Genomic DNA, 18,949 nt, shown 5'->3' with positions numbered 1-18,949 from the left:
GGAGATATTGCTAGGCTAAATAAACAGCTGAGCTCTGTTTACCGGCTACGCTGTCAGTCAGTGTGCAGGCTGGAGATTGAGCAGAGAGGGGAGGGGGTCCCCACTCGGTATGGTAAACGAGTATGTATGTATGAAGTGTGTCTGTTATGCTAGAAGAGTCAGAGTTTGGGACGGAGTCTTTTACCCCCTGGAGTGTTACCGGAGTTTTTGGAGTGCTCAAATAAACAGGCCTTTTTCACTAACGCTCCTCTGGTCTCCTGCTCGTGAGGGATTCATTACAATATCGTAACATGGTTTAGATTTCTAAATAAATATTCACCTTGTCGCTAGATAGACCTACTCCTGAAAAACTTGTGCGCAAGGCTTTTTGTCTGGCTTTAAGGGCCAGTGTGTAAAATGTCGTCGGGTAAATGACGGTGGCCTCGGGTAAATGACAGTGGCCTCGTAGGGACAAAAAGTCTTGCGCACGGGTTTTTCAGGAGTAGGTCTCTCTAGCACCATGACAGGTGCTCCGAGCAGTTGGGGGGTTCGGTGCCTTGCTCAGGGGCACCTTGGCAGTGCCCAGGAGGTGAACTGGCACCTCTCCAGCTACCAGTCCACGCTCCACATTTTTTGGTCCGGATGGGGACTTGAACAGACGACCCTCCGGTTCCCAACCCAAGGGACTTGAACAGACGACCCTCCGGTTCCCAACCCAAGTCCCTATGGACTAAGCTACTGCCGTCCCTTAAATACATACATACATATATCTATATATCTATATATCTATATATATATATACACATACATACATACATACATACATATACATATATATATGTAGCTAAACTCTGCTGGTTTTCTACCCGGAAGTATTTGTAAACAACGAGGCGATTCCCTCCGAAGGGACACTAACAACTCAAAGTACACATCAAATAAAATTTCTCAGAACATGTTTTTTGTTATTTTAGGTAGCTATTATCACGCTAATGTATGTTCAAGTGTTCATTTCCCCAGATAAGTTGGTTTTAATACGTTATTTGATATTATAAACACAGTCTGACCATCTCGAGCTTTTATTTTGGTACTTCCGGTGACCGGCAGTGTGAATTTGCATATTAACTAAATATTTAGTTTCACCCAGAACATTTAGATTTAAGATTTAATATTTGGATTTAGATTTAGCATTTAGATTTAACATTTAGATTTAGATTTAGATTTAATATTTAGATTTAACATTTAACATTTAGGTGCCACAGTTAATATTTAGATTTAACTATTTAATATATTTCTAAGTTAACAAATATTGCTGTAAATGTGGTAAAAGGTGACGTTAAAAAATTCACAACACTTTTTTAAACATTGTTTGAAGCTAAATGTGGCAAAATGTGAAATGAAAGCACCAGTGGCTGCAGGTGACAGAGACAGCTAACAGCAGCAGCAAAGCTAACATCAGGACTTCATCTGTTAAAAGCCTCCCGTTGTCAAATACGACATGAAACTACTCCTCATGTACTACTCATGTTGTAACTAAGACATCCGCTGGAAAAAATATTTTTTTCACGGGCCACGTAGTCAGTTATTACAGACACCGCTATCGGCTAACAGCTAACGCTGTCCCTACGTCGCCCCGGACAAAATGGTCGAGCAACGATTATGTCACATCCAGAGCCTGTAACTTTACAGGAAACTTCTTCCTACTCCGCTCTCTCAGTGGAGACACGGCAGTTGAGAGGGCCAAGCGCCCCCCAAATAGTACCAGGAACTTCTTCAGTGGAAACAGGCCTGTTGAAAGCTATTTGACACTCATCTCTACAGGAGGTCATCTCACACCTCAGTGAGACACAAGTCTCAAAACTTGATTGGACAGGACTTTTACAGTGACATGTGACTCTGTGATGTCACAAGCATCTGTAGAAGGTCTGCTCCCTTCAGACAGTCTTTCTCTTACATCTCTTCTCTGCTGGGCCTGGAAAAGCCCAGATGCTCTCTTGCTCATGACATGCCGAGCAGCACACACCACCTCTGACCAACTCAGAGGCCATTGCCCCAAACCACTAAAAGGAGGGCAATTGCTCACAGACTCTCTTTCTCCTGGACCATGACTTGCCCACACTCAAGGCAGAGGCAAACCTAAACCAGAGAAGTTAGATTTGCAAGCACAAGGTTTGTAACTAACTTTCGAGCAGCAAGGAGAACCAAGTTGAGTTAGCACACAGCGTCTAACTTTGCAAAGACCCTGAGCGACCAGCTTCCTCAGAGTTTCACCTTTGGAACAAAGGACACAACAAAGACTGCAGTTGGAACCACAGCTCTTTCCCGCCTTCCTCTACCAGCTAACAAAGCAGCACACCATAAAACGACTCTTTCTTCCATCCGTTCAAGGATTGGTAACGTAACAACTGGGCATAGCTTTATCACAACTTTACAGGCTAAGCAAGACTGTTTAACTTGTTGTATGTGACTTAATGTTGTCATTAGCCCCTTTTCCATCGCAGGAACTTCTATCAATTACCCGGAATTTTGAAAAACTTATGCGCGTTTCCACTGAAATTACCCAGGTGAAAAACTTTCCCTCAACCCCAAATTTACCCTGGAAAAAGTACCTAGTAGGGGTGTAGGACTTTTCAGATTACCCAGAATTCTTGAGAGGCGGGGCTGCTTGCTGAAGAATCGGTGGAACACACACTTGTAGCGTTCCAAATTTCCTGGTACGGGCAGCCCCTGCAGACTTTATTTCATTTCTAAAAGCTTCACTTCATTTGTGTTATGATTAAGGATGGGTGCCAACACCCGGTACTAAATTAGCTCCGGGGCTAAATTATCAGAGACCGTAGTATTGATAAGCGCTAACGGTATCGGTTCTTTTGTGCCGGCGCCAATCTCCTCCACATACACACACACATCCACACACACACGCTGACGCCACACAGTAACCAGTGAACAGCCGAGCGGCCGCGGTGGAAACAAAGTGACGATAACTGGAAAATGACTCGAGTTTACCGCAGCTAGACTCATTACTGTAGGTGACGTTAAACGTTAGTGGGTAAGAAGCCAATACTTTATCAATGCATGTGTTCAGCAGGCATGAACATGTAAACATGTAGACAGCGATATTCTATATGCTCCGTCCACAGTCTCTCATCCACCGACACTAACATTATGTCTTACACAAGGACAGCATGCTAGCTCTGCTGATAGCGAATTGCTACTAATAAGCTCACATGACAGCTGTCTGTATGTTGACTAACTTAGTTTGACACTTATCTTAAAATACTTTTAAACTTAGCTGCTGGCTGAGAAAACCGGCCCCAAATCTCGACCAGCATGTAACCAGCCAAGCTGGCGGAGCCAAATACAGGGCACAGGCCCATTCATCTATGTCATCACGCTAATTTGAATACATTTTCCGGAACTTGCAGAGCAAACCACACAGATTACCGGGAATTATTTTACCCAGGTAAACAAATTCCGGGTAATAAAAGTTCTTGGAAATGCTGGTGGAAAAGGGGCTATTGAGTTATTTTTTAATATACTTTATTAATCCCCCTGAGGGGAAAGTCAATTTTTTCACTCTTGTTGTCATTAACACACATGTTAACACACAGGTGTGAAAGACACAGACATGCACAAACAGGACCTATACATGCACAATGTGGAGAGATGTCAGAGTGAGGGGGCTGCCCTGGTCAGGCGTTGATCACCACACCCGCCTTTGTCTCGGGCTCTCTCTCTCTCGGTCTCTCTCTCTCTCTCTCTGTGTCCACATGTGTTCATGTGTTCGTTTTCTGTCCACAAAGAAGATGAATCAGTGAGTGACAAACGCGTTTCAGCGTAAAGCCATCATCACCGTTGATGATGGCTTTACGCTGAAACGCGTTTGTTTTGGTGATGGTGACCATGGTAAACATTATACCTGCTTAGCATCAGCATTTTAGCATTGCCATTGTGTGTGCAGATTGCTGATGATACTTTATAGCTGACAGCTCCTCTGTGCCTCTAAGCACAACCTCACAGAGGCGCTATAGTATCTTGGCTTTAAACACAAAGTCTTGTTAACCCCACGTTAGCTACAAAACTTGAACATGAAAAGCAAAACAGTTTCATTAACCTGAATGAATTGGTCATAATAAAAGTATCTCTACCTGTCATCGGTCCAGAAGTAGGGGTGACTCAAGCATTCTTCCACCTTAGGTCTGCTCTTTGGTTCTTTATTGATCATCCACTCGATGAGATCCTTTGCCACCACATCTTGCACATGGTCTAAAGTGTAGTTCCCTTCATGAATGTTGTACTCACATTTAAAGGGTATGTCACCAAAAGGATGGTGTCCCCCAGAGAGGATATAATAAACCAGCATCCCTGCCACCTGAAAGTAGCATAGAAGTTGAATTACTGAATGATTTTTCACCAAACCATCAAGAAAATTTATGTAGCAGAAAACTAACCTGTATGTCAGTGCTCCACTTGTATGGTGTGTCAGGTCTTCCTTCTAAAGTCTCCTTGGCCATCCAGCATTTTGTTCCTGCACTGCCTGTGCGTAGAGTTGTTTGTCCCATGGGTAACCGTCTGCTTATGCCAAAATCAGCTAATCTTGCCCTTCTGTTAACATCTGCAGAACATATGTTGTAGATTAAATCAGTAAACAATATAATATAGTGAACAAAATAAATTGAAATATTTTGTTGAGTTTGTATTTTTTGTGGTTAAATTCCATCATTTCAGTATATTTTGAACTTGTCTTACCAATCAAAACATTCTGTGGTTTGAGATCCCGGTGGAGAATTGGAGGACTTTGACAATGAAGCACCTTTAAACTCTCAAGAACCTCATGAACAAGTTTCTTTATCAGCAGACCACCATCTCTTTTTTGAATGTATTCTTCCAGGGTGTATTCACACAGCTGAAGACCAAGATATCCAAAGTTTTCATCCTCTGCAAAGTCAATGTATCGTACAATAGAGTTTTCATCCTCTGCAAAGTCAATGTATCGTACAATAGATGGATGATCCAGCTCTGGAAGTCGCAGTAATCCTTCCTCATTCTTCAGCTCCTGATAGTTGCATTTGGACATTCTCTTAATAGCAACTTCAGTGCCGTCATCTCTCAGCCCCAAGAAAACTTCAGTACCATCACTTCCCTTCGCTATGCGGAACTCTGCATCGTTCACATAACTCATGCTGCCAACTCTGGTGACTTTACTGTCATCAGTGCTCAGAAGCTTTTCTAGTTGTCCTCTCCACCTCTTGCTGATTTGTAGCCATTTGTGTTTTATTGATGACATGGTGGTGCTGATGTGGAATGGCTGCATATTTAAAGTTGACTCCATGACAGGAGCTGCTGTAAGACCAGCTGTGGCAGTGCAAACTTCATTGATTGGTTTTTCTTGCTTTTCTGACTTTTCCTTCTTTGTCTTCTTTCTCTTGGATCCAGGTGATGCTTTAGAGTCTTCACATTCTGAGTTTGCTTTGCTGAAATGATCTTTCAGTCGCCTGAGCACTTCTTTCAGCTTGTCGTTCATTTTCATGTCTGCAGTTGTCAGTATGTCCTCAGGTACTGAAGTTATCCCCACTGATGGAAAGATGTTGGCCACATATTTAACTGACAGTAAGTTTGCAAATATGCCGTATGTGAAGACTCTGGTGTCAGAGGAGTGCTGGTCCTTTATAAAAGGAGCAACTGTTTGGCATAACTTCTCAACAAAGTTGGGATCCCAGCCATTTGTGTCTTTTGTCTTCTGTGTTATGACATAAAGTGTTTGCAGAATAACATCACATATCATCACAAGTCTCTCTTTTAAGCCAAGCTGTTTCAGTAGATGGGGGATTATAGCCAAAGCCTGCTCATTTGGTATGTCTTCCATTGTGCAGAAAACTGTATGTGAACTGGCAATTATGTAAACTACATGATCCTGGTGAATGTTTGGGAAACGACTGACTGCACCTGCAATGTAGGAGTTCAGGTTTCCAGTGTCCTTCAGCCATTTAATACTTGCCTGGCGGTATTTTTCTGCATTTGGCCCAGTTACATTAAAAAGTATTTCAGTCATGGTCAGATGGGTCTGAGGATCCTCCAGCAGCATGTGACTGTGAAAACTTTTGAACACTTCTTCAAGCGGGTCCCGTCGCACAGCAATTTCCACATCCAAAAAATACCTCATCTTGGAGCAAAACCTATCTCCATTCAATGCAAGTTTATGAACCATCTGAGATATTTTTTCATTGTGAATATTATGTTCAGGATCAATGAAAGGCAACAATTGTATCGATGCACCGGCAGATATGAGCACTTTCACGACATCATCCCGGTCACTGATGGCAGCAGTTTGCAGTGGTGTGAGTAGCTGTATGAGGTTCCCTCCATTTGGATTAGCTTTTGCTTCAAGCAGTTTCTCCACAAAAAGGAGTGATGCTTTTGATAGTGAGACATAATGCAAAGGTGTAAAACCTCTTTGGGAAGCCTTGTTTGGGTCTGCACCTTGTTGCAAAAGAAATGCACAGATGTCCTCCCTCTGATTTACAACAGCAGCAATCAACGGGGTTATATAGTCATTAAGCTCTCTGCATGGGTAAACGTCATTAATGTTGTTGTCCTTAAGTAATTTTTTGAGCTTCTTGGGGTTGTTGTTGATAATATACTGTATTATGGGATGCGTTTCTGTTGGGGGGAATGGGACAGTGGTAAGATGGAAAGGTGGAATTTGAAAGATACTCATTTCTTTGCTTCAGAGGAACTGTAAAAAAAGACAAATTTATAACGTTACTGTTGCATTTGGTGCCATTTTAAACTTTTGACAAGCAGCAAAAAGAATTACAGGTTCATATATTCATTTCATTTTCAAGTGTAATTTTTCAGTACTTCAGTACTCCATTTCACAAAATCCTAATTACCATCACTGTTTCTGGGTGGGTACAGATGGTGAATAATACAAGCCTGAGAGCAACTAAATCACAAACTATCCACATGGCTACATATAGTACAGGAACTGCCCATTGGTCTGACAGCCCATTGGTCCGACATCCCATTGTTCCGACCATATTAAACCTATTGTTCCGAAGTCTCGTTGTTCCGAAATCATTATGATGCCCTGTGGTTAAGGTCTGGTTAGGTTTAGGCACAAAAACCACTTGGTTAGGGTCAGGAAAAGATCATGGTGTGGGTTAAAATGAAAAAGAAAGTGACAAACACATAAGACGTGAGCCTGCTTCGCCTCAAGCCTTTCCCAGCTGACCCAGAGCCGGTCGCGGCGCACCATCAAGGTAGAAAAAATACGCCCGCCGGGAGCCGTTCAGCACCGCGGACCGTCGGACTAATGGGATGTCGGACCAATGGGCTGTCGGACCAATGACATGGACCCATATAGTACAAGGGTGACATTCATCACCAAGGCTGTGAAACAAAAAGCAAAATAATTTCATTCTACAACTTGAAAACTCTTCTTTTGCTGTTTTTGCTGAGAAAAGTAACAGGTTAAGTAATGATTTCACTGGGACATAAATGAAGCTGAGCGTATCTTCAGTTAGGGAGGCTTTCTTTCTGCTTCATTCTTTAACAGCTCTTTCTCTCTGTCTCACTTCCCTATTTCCTGCTTTGAACTGACTTTGAACTTCATCATTCAGGCTGGAAACCAGAACTTAACTTTGAATGTTTACAGCAGATTATTTTAAAATAAAATGTTAAGGTAAATGTTAAAGGATTGTAAGACACTTACAATGTCGACGTGGGGTGTCCGCTTGTCTCCGACTCTGCCTCTGTCTCTGTTTCCCGCTCCTCCCCTGACGTTTTGGTGGTTTCAAAATGGTTGCGAGGGGAAATGGGTTGGGCTTCAGCAGGAAACACCTGCGAGACATGCTCCTGCACTTCTATTTTTTACAGGCTGATTTTATTCCAGAAGTCCCTCTAAACATTGCTGACTGATGATCCAGTCACCAAATTCCAAATGCGAAAAGATCGAAGCTGATACCAATGTTGAAATGTTCATCTCAGTGCCTTCAGCTGTTACGTAGGTTTGCATATATCTTGGGAGGACAGAATTGATCCAACCAATATGTGAACAAACTGGTTCAGATTTTTCTCAGTCTAACTGTTCTGTACATGAAAATACTGGACAGACCGCATCATGTAGGCCACTGATTCAGTATTCAATACGGGATGATCCTGTATCATATCTGATCAGAAGTGTTTTCAGTAGGTTTTGGTATTCCACCTCAGATGAAGAGCAGCGCACAGCGGCTTAAACCTTCCCTCGTCCTGACAGAGTCTCAAACTGGACTGTGTGCCTTTCACACAGTCTCAAGAGGGTACTGTATCACCACAGCAATAATGTGACGCACGGTTCATAGGCGCCTGAGCAGTGGAACAAGTGAAGCAAATGCATTATTCGGTCAGGGGAAGAAAAAGTTTTGCCAAAACATTTCTGGACCTCCCTGATTGCTGATCAATTGATCAGAACAGTGCCCGGTCACGCAGCGTATGAAAGAGGCAGACAAACACAGTGAAGCCTCTCCACACAGTACCTCAGTGTCTGAATTAACAGTGAAACATTCAGTTGTGAAAAGTGACTTCTTTAGACTTTGTTTTAGTTTCAGTTTTAGTCAGACTTTAAATGGGATTCTTTACTATTACGGGGACGCATCGTTCTCCTGTCGTCAGCTGCTCTTTACTGTGCCTTAATTATCCTTACCACCAGGGACGGATTTAGTGTTTTGGGGGCCTGGGGCCCCAAGCAAAGTGCCTTGCTTTATTTCCCCCCCTTTCTCTAACTGAGAATGTTGGTAGGCTATTAGCAGCTAGAAGTAGGCCTACTCAAAACTTTCTTCTTACGTAAAACTCTTAATAGCACACAGCAAAAGTTAAAGGAGAGGTTTCATTATTACAGTGTGTTTTAATTTACTTAGGCTGCTTTCAGACCTAGAGTTCACTTGCTTTGGTCCAAATCAGAGATCCAGTTTGTGACAAAGTTGCATAATTGCCCAGAGTTGCTTCGTCTTTTCACGGCAATATTTACAAGCATCAAATGCCTTGAAAGCTGCTCTTGATTGGTCAGAATTTCCACTTGGGAAGTAAAAAAAAAAAAATGAAGAAGAGTACTATTGCAAGATAAATGTGACACTTTCTAATGTCACAATGGAGGGACAACTACGCAGGTTGATTTTAGCGCTGGTCATCGTGGACTATATTGCTGTCATTGTTCATTTTAGTCAAACCATACAGTTTGAAAACGAGGCGCGGCTCCAACTAGAAAACAATGTTTTGATGCATTGGATGTGCTGAATGTGCATATTAAGGCAGTACAGGAGGAGGCGCACATTAATAATCCTCCAGGACTGTAACATGCTCATGTTTAACCCAAACAATGTGTCATGTGACTGCAGTTGGTTCAGATCAAGGTTGGAGCACGTTCTCAAACCGCACCAGAGTTTGTTTGTAACTGGACCGAGACTACCTCTTCAAGAAGGTCTCAGTCTGGTTGTTTTGGTGCACATGGTGCGATTGCTGTCTTCACACCTGCCCAAACGAACCACACTCAGGGGGCAAACAAACCTGAGTTTGATTGAACCTTACCATAAAGTCTGTTCAAGGTGGAGCTTTTAATTCTTACATAATGCTGGAAAGTTTATTAAATAATCATGTATTGTGTTTTAATTGTTACATTTTGTGAGTTATAATCTGAATCTGCAACATAACCAGTAACATGCTGTTAGGTAAATATAGTGGTACAGGGTTTACGTCTCAAGTACAAGTATACAGTTGTGGGGATATGTGTGCTATGTTTTGAAGGTACACAAAGTTTTGAACATGAACAGAAAACTTGTTCCCAAACAAAAGACACAAAGTAGTTTGGAAGAGTAAACGAAGCCTTCACGTGTTGACTCAGCAGAGATAACATTAACTAAGAAAAGTTGATCTGCAGGAGACAGAATGCCTGAGAGCCTTACTGTATTATATTCTATACCCTATCTTATATTTTGAATTGTATTGCCTGAATGTTGCTTTGCTTTAGAAGTAGGAGCTAAGTCTATTACTTGCAGCTACTGCGATGTGTCAACAGGCCTGACCTGGCTGACACGCTTGCCTTGGTTGATGCCACGGCTTCCTTGGTTTGTGCGCTCAGAAAACGAGCTGCAGGCTCCAGTTACAGAACAACCATCGAATGTATTCATACCAGCAAACACAGGATGAGTAAATGTCCATTTCTTTATCTTTCATCCAAACCGAACACACAACTTTAAGCATGTTCAACATTGTTCCGTGCCACAACGGTCAAAAACCATTTCCCCCCCAGAGTCAAAACACCTGGCAGCAACAACGTCCTTCCTACCTTTATACACCAAGCTCAAAATACCAAAACAGCACCACCCAGTGTATATACATAGTAAATACAACCAATGTCTGCTGAGTGAAATGACTTACTTGGCTCCTACATCACATAAATAAAGACATTTCCAGCATAAATTGGTGCATAAAACCTCACCAGAATGCTGGAAATGAAGTGGCTGACGCTCAAAATTTCCTGAGGGAATATGGCGTCTCAGTTACACACCATACTCCTCCTTATTGGTGAAGCTTTAATCTATATTAGTTTATGATGGCGGATGTGACATTCTGATGAAACTGTTAGTCAAACCAACACAGCCAAACTCAGCACATCCAATGTGGATATGAAGTCTGCTGAACTTGGCAGGGTATCAGCTGTTTTATTCTGGAGCATGTAACTCTGTAATAAAGACATGCACATCCTATGGTAGTGTATAAAGTAGCACTGTGTATATTATGGTGGTAATGTAGGACTGGGGTTGATTTCAAACGGAGTGAAGCTGAACAATATTGTGCCTTTGAGAGGTGGTCAACTCAGTGAAACATCAGTGGAGAAAGGTGCCATCTTGATCGCCACAAACACACCCTGCCTAACCATAGACCTGTTGATTTATGCTTTTTTTTTCATCACAATACTCATTTGCAATGCTGGGTAAGCAGTGAGTGTACGGTGGCTTTGTAGAACTTTTTCACTGAAAATAGCTCTCATCAACAGGCAGAGTTGATGAGAGCAGCAAAACTGAACCAAAACAGTAAAGTTGCTGCCCATAAGACCAAAACAAAAAGCTGAAAGACACTTAAATGAGCTGAGAGGGACTGCAGTCATTGGAATTTACTGTGGGTTCATCATTATGTGTGACCCCTTTCAAATTAACATACTTGGACACATCAACATAAAAGTATTTATTGGTGCAGTAAAGAAATTCCCCACTATATCATAATGATCAATGAATGATAAAACACTTGCTACAATCATACCTTTACACATTTATTTTGATACTTATGATTAGATTTACAGTATACTTTGAGAGTAACATTCAGTATGCTTAAAGCAAAATCATACACAAGAATCTGCATGCTGTCAAGCTTGTATATTCCATTACCATTTTGCATCTTTAATTGAAGTAAGTGCAAAGATCTGTTCAGATTTGTTTGATAAACAGGGAGTGGAATTGCAACCCTTGTTTTACACACATTTTTTAGCTTGTCATTCAACATTGTTCCTTTTACAATCTTTCTGAAACAATGGCACTTCTAAGAGGCCATGACAGAAAGGCAATGAGACAAGGCCAATGGGACAGTCAAGAACATCTCAAGAAACTAAAATGACACAAAACACTATCTGTCCCAGCAGTTATTTGTGAAAGAAATCAAAATAAAATATGATGCTGTAATTCATTAAATTTCCTTTTCTTCCACCCCCATATAATGTAGCAATATCATGGAAATCTGCAAGAATAAAAGAACATTAAACTGTAAAATGTTAAACATAACTACAGTGGTAACATATATCAGCAGTAAAATCTAAACAAAAAAAGTCAAACATAATAATATTGATAATAATGATATTAATGGTCAAGAACAATTCCTCAAAATAAGTCAAAAGTAAAAAGAAAGTCCCTTAAAACTAAACGACTGCACAGTATCTTATAACCTTTGGAAAATAGTTATTATGTACAATAGATATGCAAAACCTTCCTTTGGAAAATAGTTATTATGTACAATAGATATGCAAAACCTTACAGGCTTATTTCACAAAAGACATTTTGACACGTCACAGAAGAAAAAGCACAGGTGTAAATAATACAATGAATGATGGCTGAGTTCCATTCAGCTGCTTCAGTTTCAGGGTCCTGGTGTTGGTCACATTGGCATGGCTTACTGGGACACTTCAACAGAGGGTAGCCTTTGTTAATGTTATTTATTACAACTGTGCGTTTCCTTTAATGAGTCTGATAATGTCAAGTGTGAAAAAGACCCATGACACTTGTTTTTTTTTGTGTAGTCTTGTTGCCCTGTGCTGCTAAAACCTTGACATATGGGCGATACACTATAACTGACAAAAAGGACCATATGACATCAGAACTGCTTGTTGTTAATACAAACCTTTGACTGTTAATAAGACTCTAAAGTCATTTTGAAGTTCTTGATCTTTTTGGATTTCAACTTAACTTCAAGTCACTGGGGAGAGACTCTTGAACTGGGACAGTCAGATGTTCCTCAGGACTTATGGACAGCTTTGTGAAGCTGGTGGTGATGTCTTTTCTTTGAAACATTTGCTTTAAGGGTGTCTCTGAATTCCACCCTCGGGTCTTGGCAAACTTGTAAACACATCCAAAGAGATCAGGAAATATCTTCATCACATCAACTTGGGCTGCATCTTCCTCACTGCAAACAAAAAGGAATATTTTAACATAAAGTAATAATGAACACCCGGCTTACAAATATTTGACAGACATCTAATTTGAATGACAAACATGATCTAATCTAATTTATCTCTTTTGGTATCAAAGGAGGTAAAAAGCTGGACATTTAATTCAGAATCATGATTAAACTCACACCAAGGTATCAGTGAAACAGTGGGGCAACAACACCAACAACTACAACTTGTCAGGCTCAGTCTTCGGAGCATATTTTCTGACTTTTATCTGCCCAATCTTTTATCTCCAGCCCAATACAATGAAGGTGAATGGGATTTTGTTTGTGGAGCTCAGAGGAATGAAAAGTTACAACTGCAAAACTGACTTACTAGTGCTCATGGAGGTTGCGTATGAAGCGCAGTAATCCCAGTGTGTTTTCAGGGTAGGGTTTCTTCTTTCCATCCATCTTCTGGACCAACAGTTGGGGAAACTGAAATGTCAACCGTTAAAATTACAGATAATGAAGTGGACCTCAGGAATACAAACTAGTTGGGTTCCAAATGAAGAATAAAGCTATTTTCTTGCAGTCACCTTATCTTTCCACTGTTGGAAGGATCCAGCTTTAGCACATTCTTCCAATGGAGAGATCAGTTTCTGGTCAGCATTTTCATACATTTTAACCTCCTTCTTGTTTCCAATAGTTCTCAAGTATTCAATTTTCCTGAAAAATGAAATGTATATTTTGAGCACATGTTTGACAAAACATAAACAAGGTAAACCCTCTTCTCATATAACATTGATAAGAAATTGTGATATTGAGATGCTATGGAAATGTGTTGGGAAATAACAGCAATTGAAGAAAAAGAACTTGACTTTCGGTAAATCATTTCCAGTGTTGGGGAGTCATAAACTATATGTAATTAAACTAGTAGTTTTACAGCAAGTTGCAGTAGTTTGCTGGTAATTCATATTTGTATATTGATTCACACAGTTATTTACTTTTTTTTTTTTTTTGCCACTTTTGTGTAGTTAACTTTAGAAACCACAAAAAATTTTGGGCCATGAAGGGAAAGCAATTTTTTCATTTTGCAATTGCTTCTCTTGTGTAATTGAACCCCAAACTAGTCTACAGTATTGATCATTGGGATTTAGTAACAAATGTCCAGACAAGTTGTTGCATGCTATTTTATAGATTACCTGGCAAACTGAGTAACTCTGCTTGGTGCAATACCCCCACCTCTCTAGGTTCTGAAGGCAGGTGTCAGACTTATGTACACTGTTTACAAAACTAAAGCTGACATTGCTGCACTCTCCCATGGTTCTTTGCTCCCAGGGTCCTATGTTCCCCAGCTCATTATCTTCATAACATGACACATTAAGGAGACCTTTCAGATTATGGTGATGGTGGCCATGGTAAACATTAAACCTGCTTAGCATCAGCATGTTAGCATTGCCATTGTGTGTGCAGCATGCTGATGATACTTTTAAGCTGACAGCACCTCTGTGCCTCTAAGCACAACCTCACAGAGGAGCTACAGTATCTTGGCTTTAAACACAAAGTCTTGTTAACCCCACATTAGCTACAAAACTTGAACATATGCATGAAGAAAAGCAAAACAGTTTCATTAATGTGAATGAATTGGTCATAATAAAAATATCTCTACCTGTCATTGGTCCAGAAGAAGGGGTGACTCAAGCATTCTTCCACCTTAGGTCGGCTTTGTGGTTCTTTATTGATCATCCACTCGATGAGATCCTTTGCCACCACATCTTGCACATGGTCTAAAGTGTAGTTCCCTTCATGAATGTTGCACTCACATTTAAAGTTGTCACCAAAAGGATGGTGTCCTCCAGAGAGGATATAATAAACCAGCATCCCTGCCACCTGAAAAGTAGCATAGAAGTTTATTTAGTGAATGATTTTTCACCAAACCATGAATAAAATTTGTTTAGCAGAAAACTAACCTGTATGTCAGTGCTCCACTTGTATGGTGTGTCAGGTCTTCCTTCTAAAGTCTCCTTGGCCATCCAGCATTTTGTTCCTACACTGCTTGTGCGTAGAGTTGTTTGTCCCATGAGTAACTGTCTGCTTATGCCAAAATCAGCTAATCTTGCCCTTCCTTTAACATCTGCAAAACAAATGGTGCGGATTGATTCAGTGAACAAAATTATAGGCCATATCAAACAAATTTTAATTCATATTATTGGAATTTCAGTTCATGAATTACATGTTTGGATATTTTTATCTTGTCTTACCGATCAAGACATTCTGTGGTTTGAGATCCCGGTGGAGAATTGGAGGATTTAGACAGTGAAGCACCTTTAAACTGTCAAGGACCTCATACACCAGATTCTTCAGAAACGGACAAACTTCCCCCCAAGGCAATTCAATGTACTCTTCCAGGGTGTATTCACACAGTTGAAGACCAAGATATCCAAAGTTCTCATCCTCTGCAAAGTCAATGTATTGTACAATAGATGTATGATCCAGCTCTGGAAGTCGCAGGAATCCTTCCTCATTCTTCAGCTCCTGATAGTTGCATTTGGACATTCTCTTAATAGCAACTTCAGTGCCGTCATCTCTCAGCCCCAAGAAAACTTCAGTGCCATCACTTCCCTTCGCTATGCGGAACTCTGCATCATTCACGTAACTCATGCTCCCAACTCTGGTGACTTTGCTTTCATCGGTACTCAGAAGCTTTCCTAGTTGTCCTCTCCACCTCTTGCTGATTGGAAACCATCTCTGTGGTTGCTTTTGATGTCCTAGGTTTGATTGGTCTGACACAGTTTGAGTAGATTGTACAACAGGAGCAGCCACTGGGTCGTTTGGACTTCCTTGCTTGCCAGTTGTGTTCTCAGATCCTGTAAAGGCTGTACCATCTTCACATTCCAAGGTTTGTTTGCTGAAATGTTCTTTCAAACGTCTGCGCACCTCGCTCACATCTTTCTGACTACTCATATGTAAGATGTCAACCGCATTAACTGAAAGTAAGTTTAGAAATATGCCATAAATGGACGCTGTAATAGCATTTGTGTCTGTAGAGACAAAATCAGCAACTGTGTGGCATAAATTCTTAATGAAGTTGGGATCCCAGCCATCTGTGCCTTTTGTTTTCTGTGTTATCACATGTAGTGTTGGCAGAATAACTTCATATAACTTCACATAAGGTCCCTCTTTTGAGCCAAGCTGTTTCAATAGTTGGATAACTACATCTAATGCTTGCTCATTTGGTATGTCTTCCACTGTGTGGAAAACTGCATGTAAAGTAATAACTGCCCAATGTACATGTTCTTGATGAATGTTTGGAAAGCGGCTGATAGCGCCTGCAATGTAGGAGTTCAGGTTTCCAGTGTCCTTCAGCCATTTGATACTTCCCTGGCGGTATTTTTCTGCATCTGACACATTTACATTAAAAAGCATTTCAATCATTGTCAGATGGGTCTGAGGATCCTCCAGCAGCATGTGACTGTGAAACGTTTTGAACACATCCTCAGGTGGTCCCCCTCGCACAGCAATTTCCATATCCAGAAAATGTCCAAGGTTGGAGCATAATTCATCTTCATTCAATGCAAGGTGAACCATCTGAGACATTTTTTGATTGTGAGTAATATGTTCAAGATCAGTAACAGGTAAAATGGTTACCAGAGCACCAGCAGATATGAGCACTTTCATGACATCATCCCTGTCACTGATGGCAGCAGTTTGCAGTGGTGTCAGAGAATTTCGTTGGATGAGATCACATCCATTTGGATTAGCTTTTGCTTCAAGCAGTTTCTCCACAAAAGCAAGGGGTGCTTTTGATAGTGAGACATAATGCAAAGGTGTCAAGCCATTTTGCGATGCCTTGTTTGGGTCTGCACCTTTTTGCAGTAGGAGAATACAAATTTCCTCATTGTGATTGACAACAGCAGCGATCAGTGGGGTTATATAGTCATTCCACTCTCTGCATGGGTAAACTTCATTTATGTTGTTGTCCTTTAGTAAATTCTTGAGCTCCTCCAGGTTCTTGTTGATGATACATTGCATGAGAGAGCAACATGTTTCTTTTGGGGTGACTTCCATTTGTAACTGTGTAATGAAATATATTTCTTTGCTTCAGGGTATCTGTTGGAAGACAACAACATAAGGTTACTGATTAACATTTCATGCCAAACAAAACAAGACTACCAAATATAGAGCTATTACAAAAACAGTTCTGTCACAATGGCCACTATTAATGAGTTAAGTTATCTCATCTTCACTCATGTTTGGACCTTTTTCAAGTATCTAATGGTGGAGACATGGAATCCTGTTTCAGTAGTTAGGAAGTAGTACATATACATATTAGCCAATGGGGAACACACACATACTCGGTGAGCAGGGTATATGGCAGTGTGAATTCCACCCTCGGGTCTTGGCAAACTTGTAAACACATCCAAGAGATCAGGAAATGTCATCATCCCATCAACTTGAGCTGCATCCTTAGCACTGCAAACAAAGAGAAAAATATCATATTATTGTATACTGTATATTAAATAAATGAACATGTATATGTAACAGGTCAGTGTTGATATATTATGAAGAATTGCTTTGTTGAATTTGTTGACATCTTAAGGCCCTGTATCACTTTCAACTCTCAACTCTCCTGAAAAGGGCGGCACGGTGGTGTGGTGGTTAGCACTGTCGCCTCACAGCAAGAGGGTTCCCGGTTCGATCCCGGGTGTGGGAGCCCTTCTGTGCGGAGTTTGCATGTTCTCCCCGTGTCAGCGTGGGTTCTCTCCAGGCACTCCGGCTTCCTCCCACAGTCCAAAGACATGCAGGTTAACTGGTGACTCTAAATTGTCTGTAGTTGTGAATGTGAGTGTGAATGGTTGTCTGTCTCTATGTGTCAGCCCTGCGATAGTCTGGCGACCTGTCCAGGGTGTAACCTGCCTCTCGCCCAATGTCAGCTGGGATAGGCTCCAGCCCCCCCGCGACCCTCAAGAGGATGAAGCGGTTAGAAGATCAATGAATGAATGAACTCTCCTGAAAAAAAAGAGTTTATTCTAGCATATATGAATTGCAAAATAAAGGGAAACCTCAAAAAATTCTCAAATGATACTGGTTGAAAAACCCCCAAAAAACTCAGAGATGGAAACTGACAATTTGCTTACCCCCTCCTCCAAACAGCAGTTGTCCAATCATAGTTGAGCATCCCTTACAACGCATGACAGGCATGGTATGCTTTAAATTGCTCCACATGCCAAAGCTGCATGCATGCACTGACTGAATGAAACACAACATCAACACTATAAGGTGAAGTCTGGTGTATGGAGTGTAAAAAAGTATCCAGAGATACGTACGATAAGAAACAACAATTTTAAGGGTGCCTGCAGAGCCCTAAGGGAGCCTAATCAATGGCCTGCTGTTGTACTGAAACTAGGTTGGAGGTGTGCAAAACTTTGCCAAAACAAGGCCAAGGCAAGCGTTTGTTTGTTTTATTTTTTTAAATCTAAACTTTTTATTTAAAGTATTTTTAGACAGAACATAAACAACATAAACACTGTGTGGGGCCACACGAGTTGAGTGTTCGTAAGTCCACATGCTAAGTGTTCTTTCATTGTTCAGACATTCATTGTGAAACTGCGTCCATTTTTTCGGAAAAAAAAAGACATTCCACTTCTCCCATTTGCTGAGGAATATTGCTCCTCTAGACCTCAGAGAGAAAGTAATCTTTTCCATGAGAAAGATGTCCCTGATTATGTCCATCCATTGTTTAAGGCTTGGAGGTTCAGATTTGTACCAGTTCCTTGTTTTTGTTTTTTTAAAGATTATTTTTGGGGCGTTTTGCTTTTAATGGACAGGATAGTGTGTGAAATGGGGGGGGGGGAGAGAGAGAGAGTGGGGGGACGACATGCAGCAAAGGGTTGCAAGCCGGAGTTGACCTCGCGACTGCTGCAGCGAGGCATCACCTCTATACATGGGGCGCCGGCACTATCCACTACGCTACTGACGCCCCAGTACCAGTTCTTTGTAATCGCTTTTTTTGCATGCAATTAACAGTATTTTACACAGATATTTATCTTTTCCATTAATTACATCTTTCCGTATTGCACCAAAGTACAAGACCTTGACATCAAAAGGTATTTCATATCCCAAGATCTTTTTTTATAGTATCTTATCTTATGTTACTATACAGTATAATGACGAAAACTCTGTCTGTGTGTGTGTCTGTGTCTCTGTTCCACGTTTTTCTCCTCACTGACTTGGTCAATCCATGTGAAATTTGGCACAGTGGTAGAGGGTCATGGGAGGATGCCAATGAAGCAATATT

General features: G+C 41.0%; 1 protein-coding gene across 9 annotated transcripts in view; it reads right to left on the bottom strand.

The window, feature by feature from the left end:
• Positions 1 to 18,949, bottom strand: part of LOC126403917 (uncharacterized) — a 52,597-nt gene that overhangs the window by 18,342 nt on the left and 15,306 nt on the right. Inside the window, exons 2-9 of one of the 9 annotated variants that reach the window (XR_007571376.1) lie at positions 17,007 to 17,124; positions 14,913 to 16,761; positions 14,622 to 14,785; positions 14,321 to 14,541; positions 13,248 to 13,377; positions 13,046 to 13,146; positions 12,035 to 12,684; positions 11,476 to 11,990 (exon numbers count right to left, since the gene is read on the bottom strand). The exons of 3 other annotated variants lie outside the window; for them this stretch is intronic. Coding sequence is in view for 1 of the 6 variants with exons in the window: in XM_050066743.1 (XP_049922700.1) it covers positions 4,125 to 4,348; positions 4,428 to 4,591 (388 nt within the window). In the remaining 5 variants the exon portion in view is untranslated. Of the gene's footprint in view, positions 1 to 4,124; positions 4,349 to 4,427; positions 4,592 to 11,222; positions 11,991 to 12,034; positions 12,685 to 13,045; positions 13,147 to 13,247; positions 13,378 to 14,320; positions 14,542 to 14,621; positions 14,786 to 14,912; positions 16,762 to 17,006; positions 17,125 to 18,949 lie in introns of those variants that run through there. 5 more of the 9 variants (XR_007571377.1, XR_007571378.1, XR_007571375.1 and 2 more) reach the window with 5 other exon arrangements.

This window comes from Epinephelus moara, chromosome 17, assembly GCF_006386435.1.
Source record: "Epinephelus moara isolate mb chromosome 17, YSFRI_EMoa_1.0, whole genome shotgun sequence".
NCBI lineage: Eukaryota > Metazoa > Chordata > Actinopteri > Perciformes > Serranidae > Epinephelus > Epinephelus moara.
The sequence above is the reverse complement of the archived record's forward strand: the minus strand, read 5'-3'. Positions and strand labels throughout refer to the sequence as shown.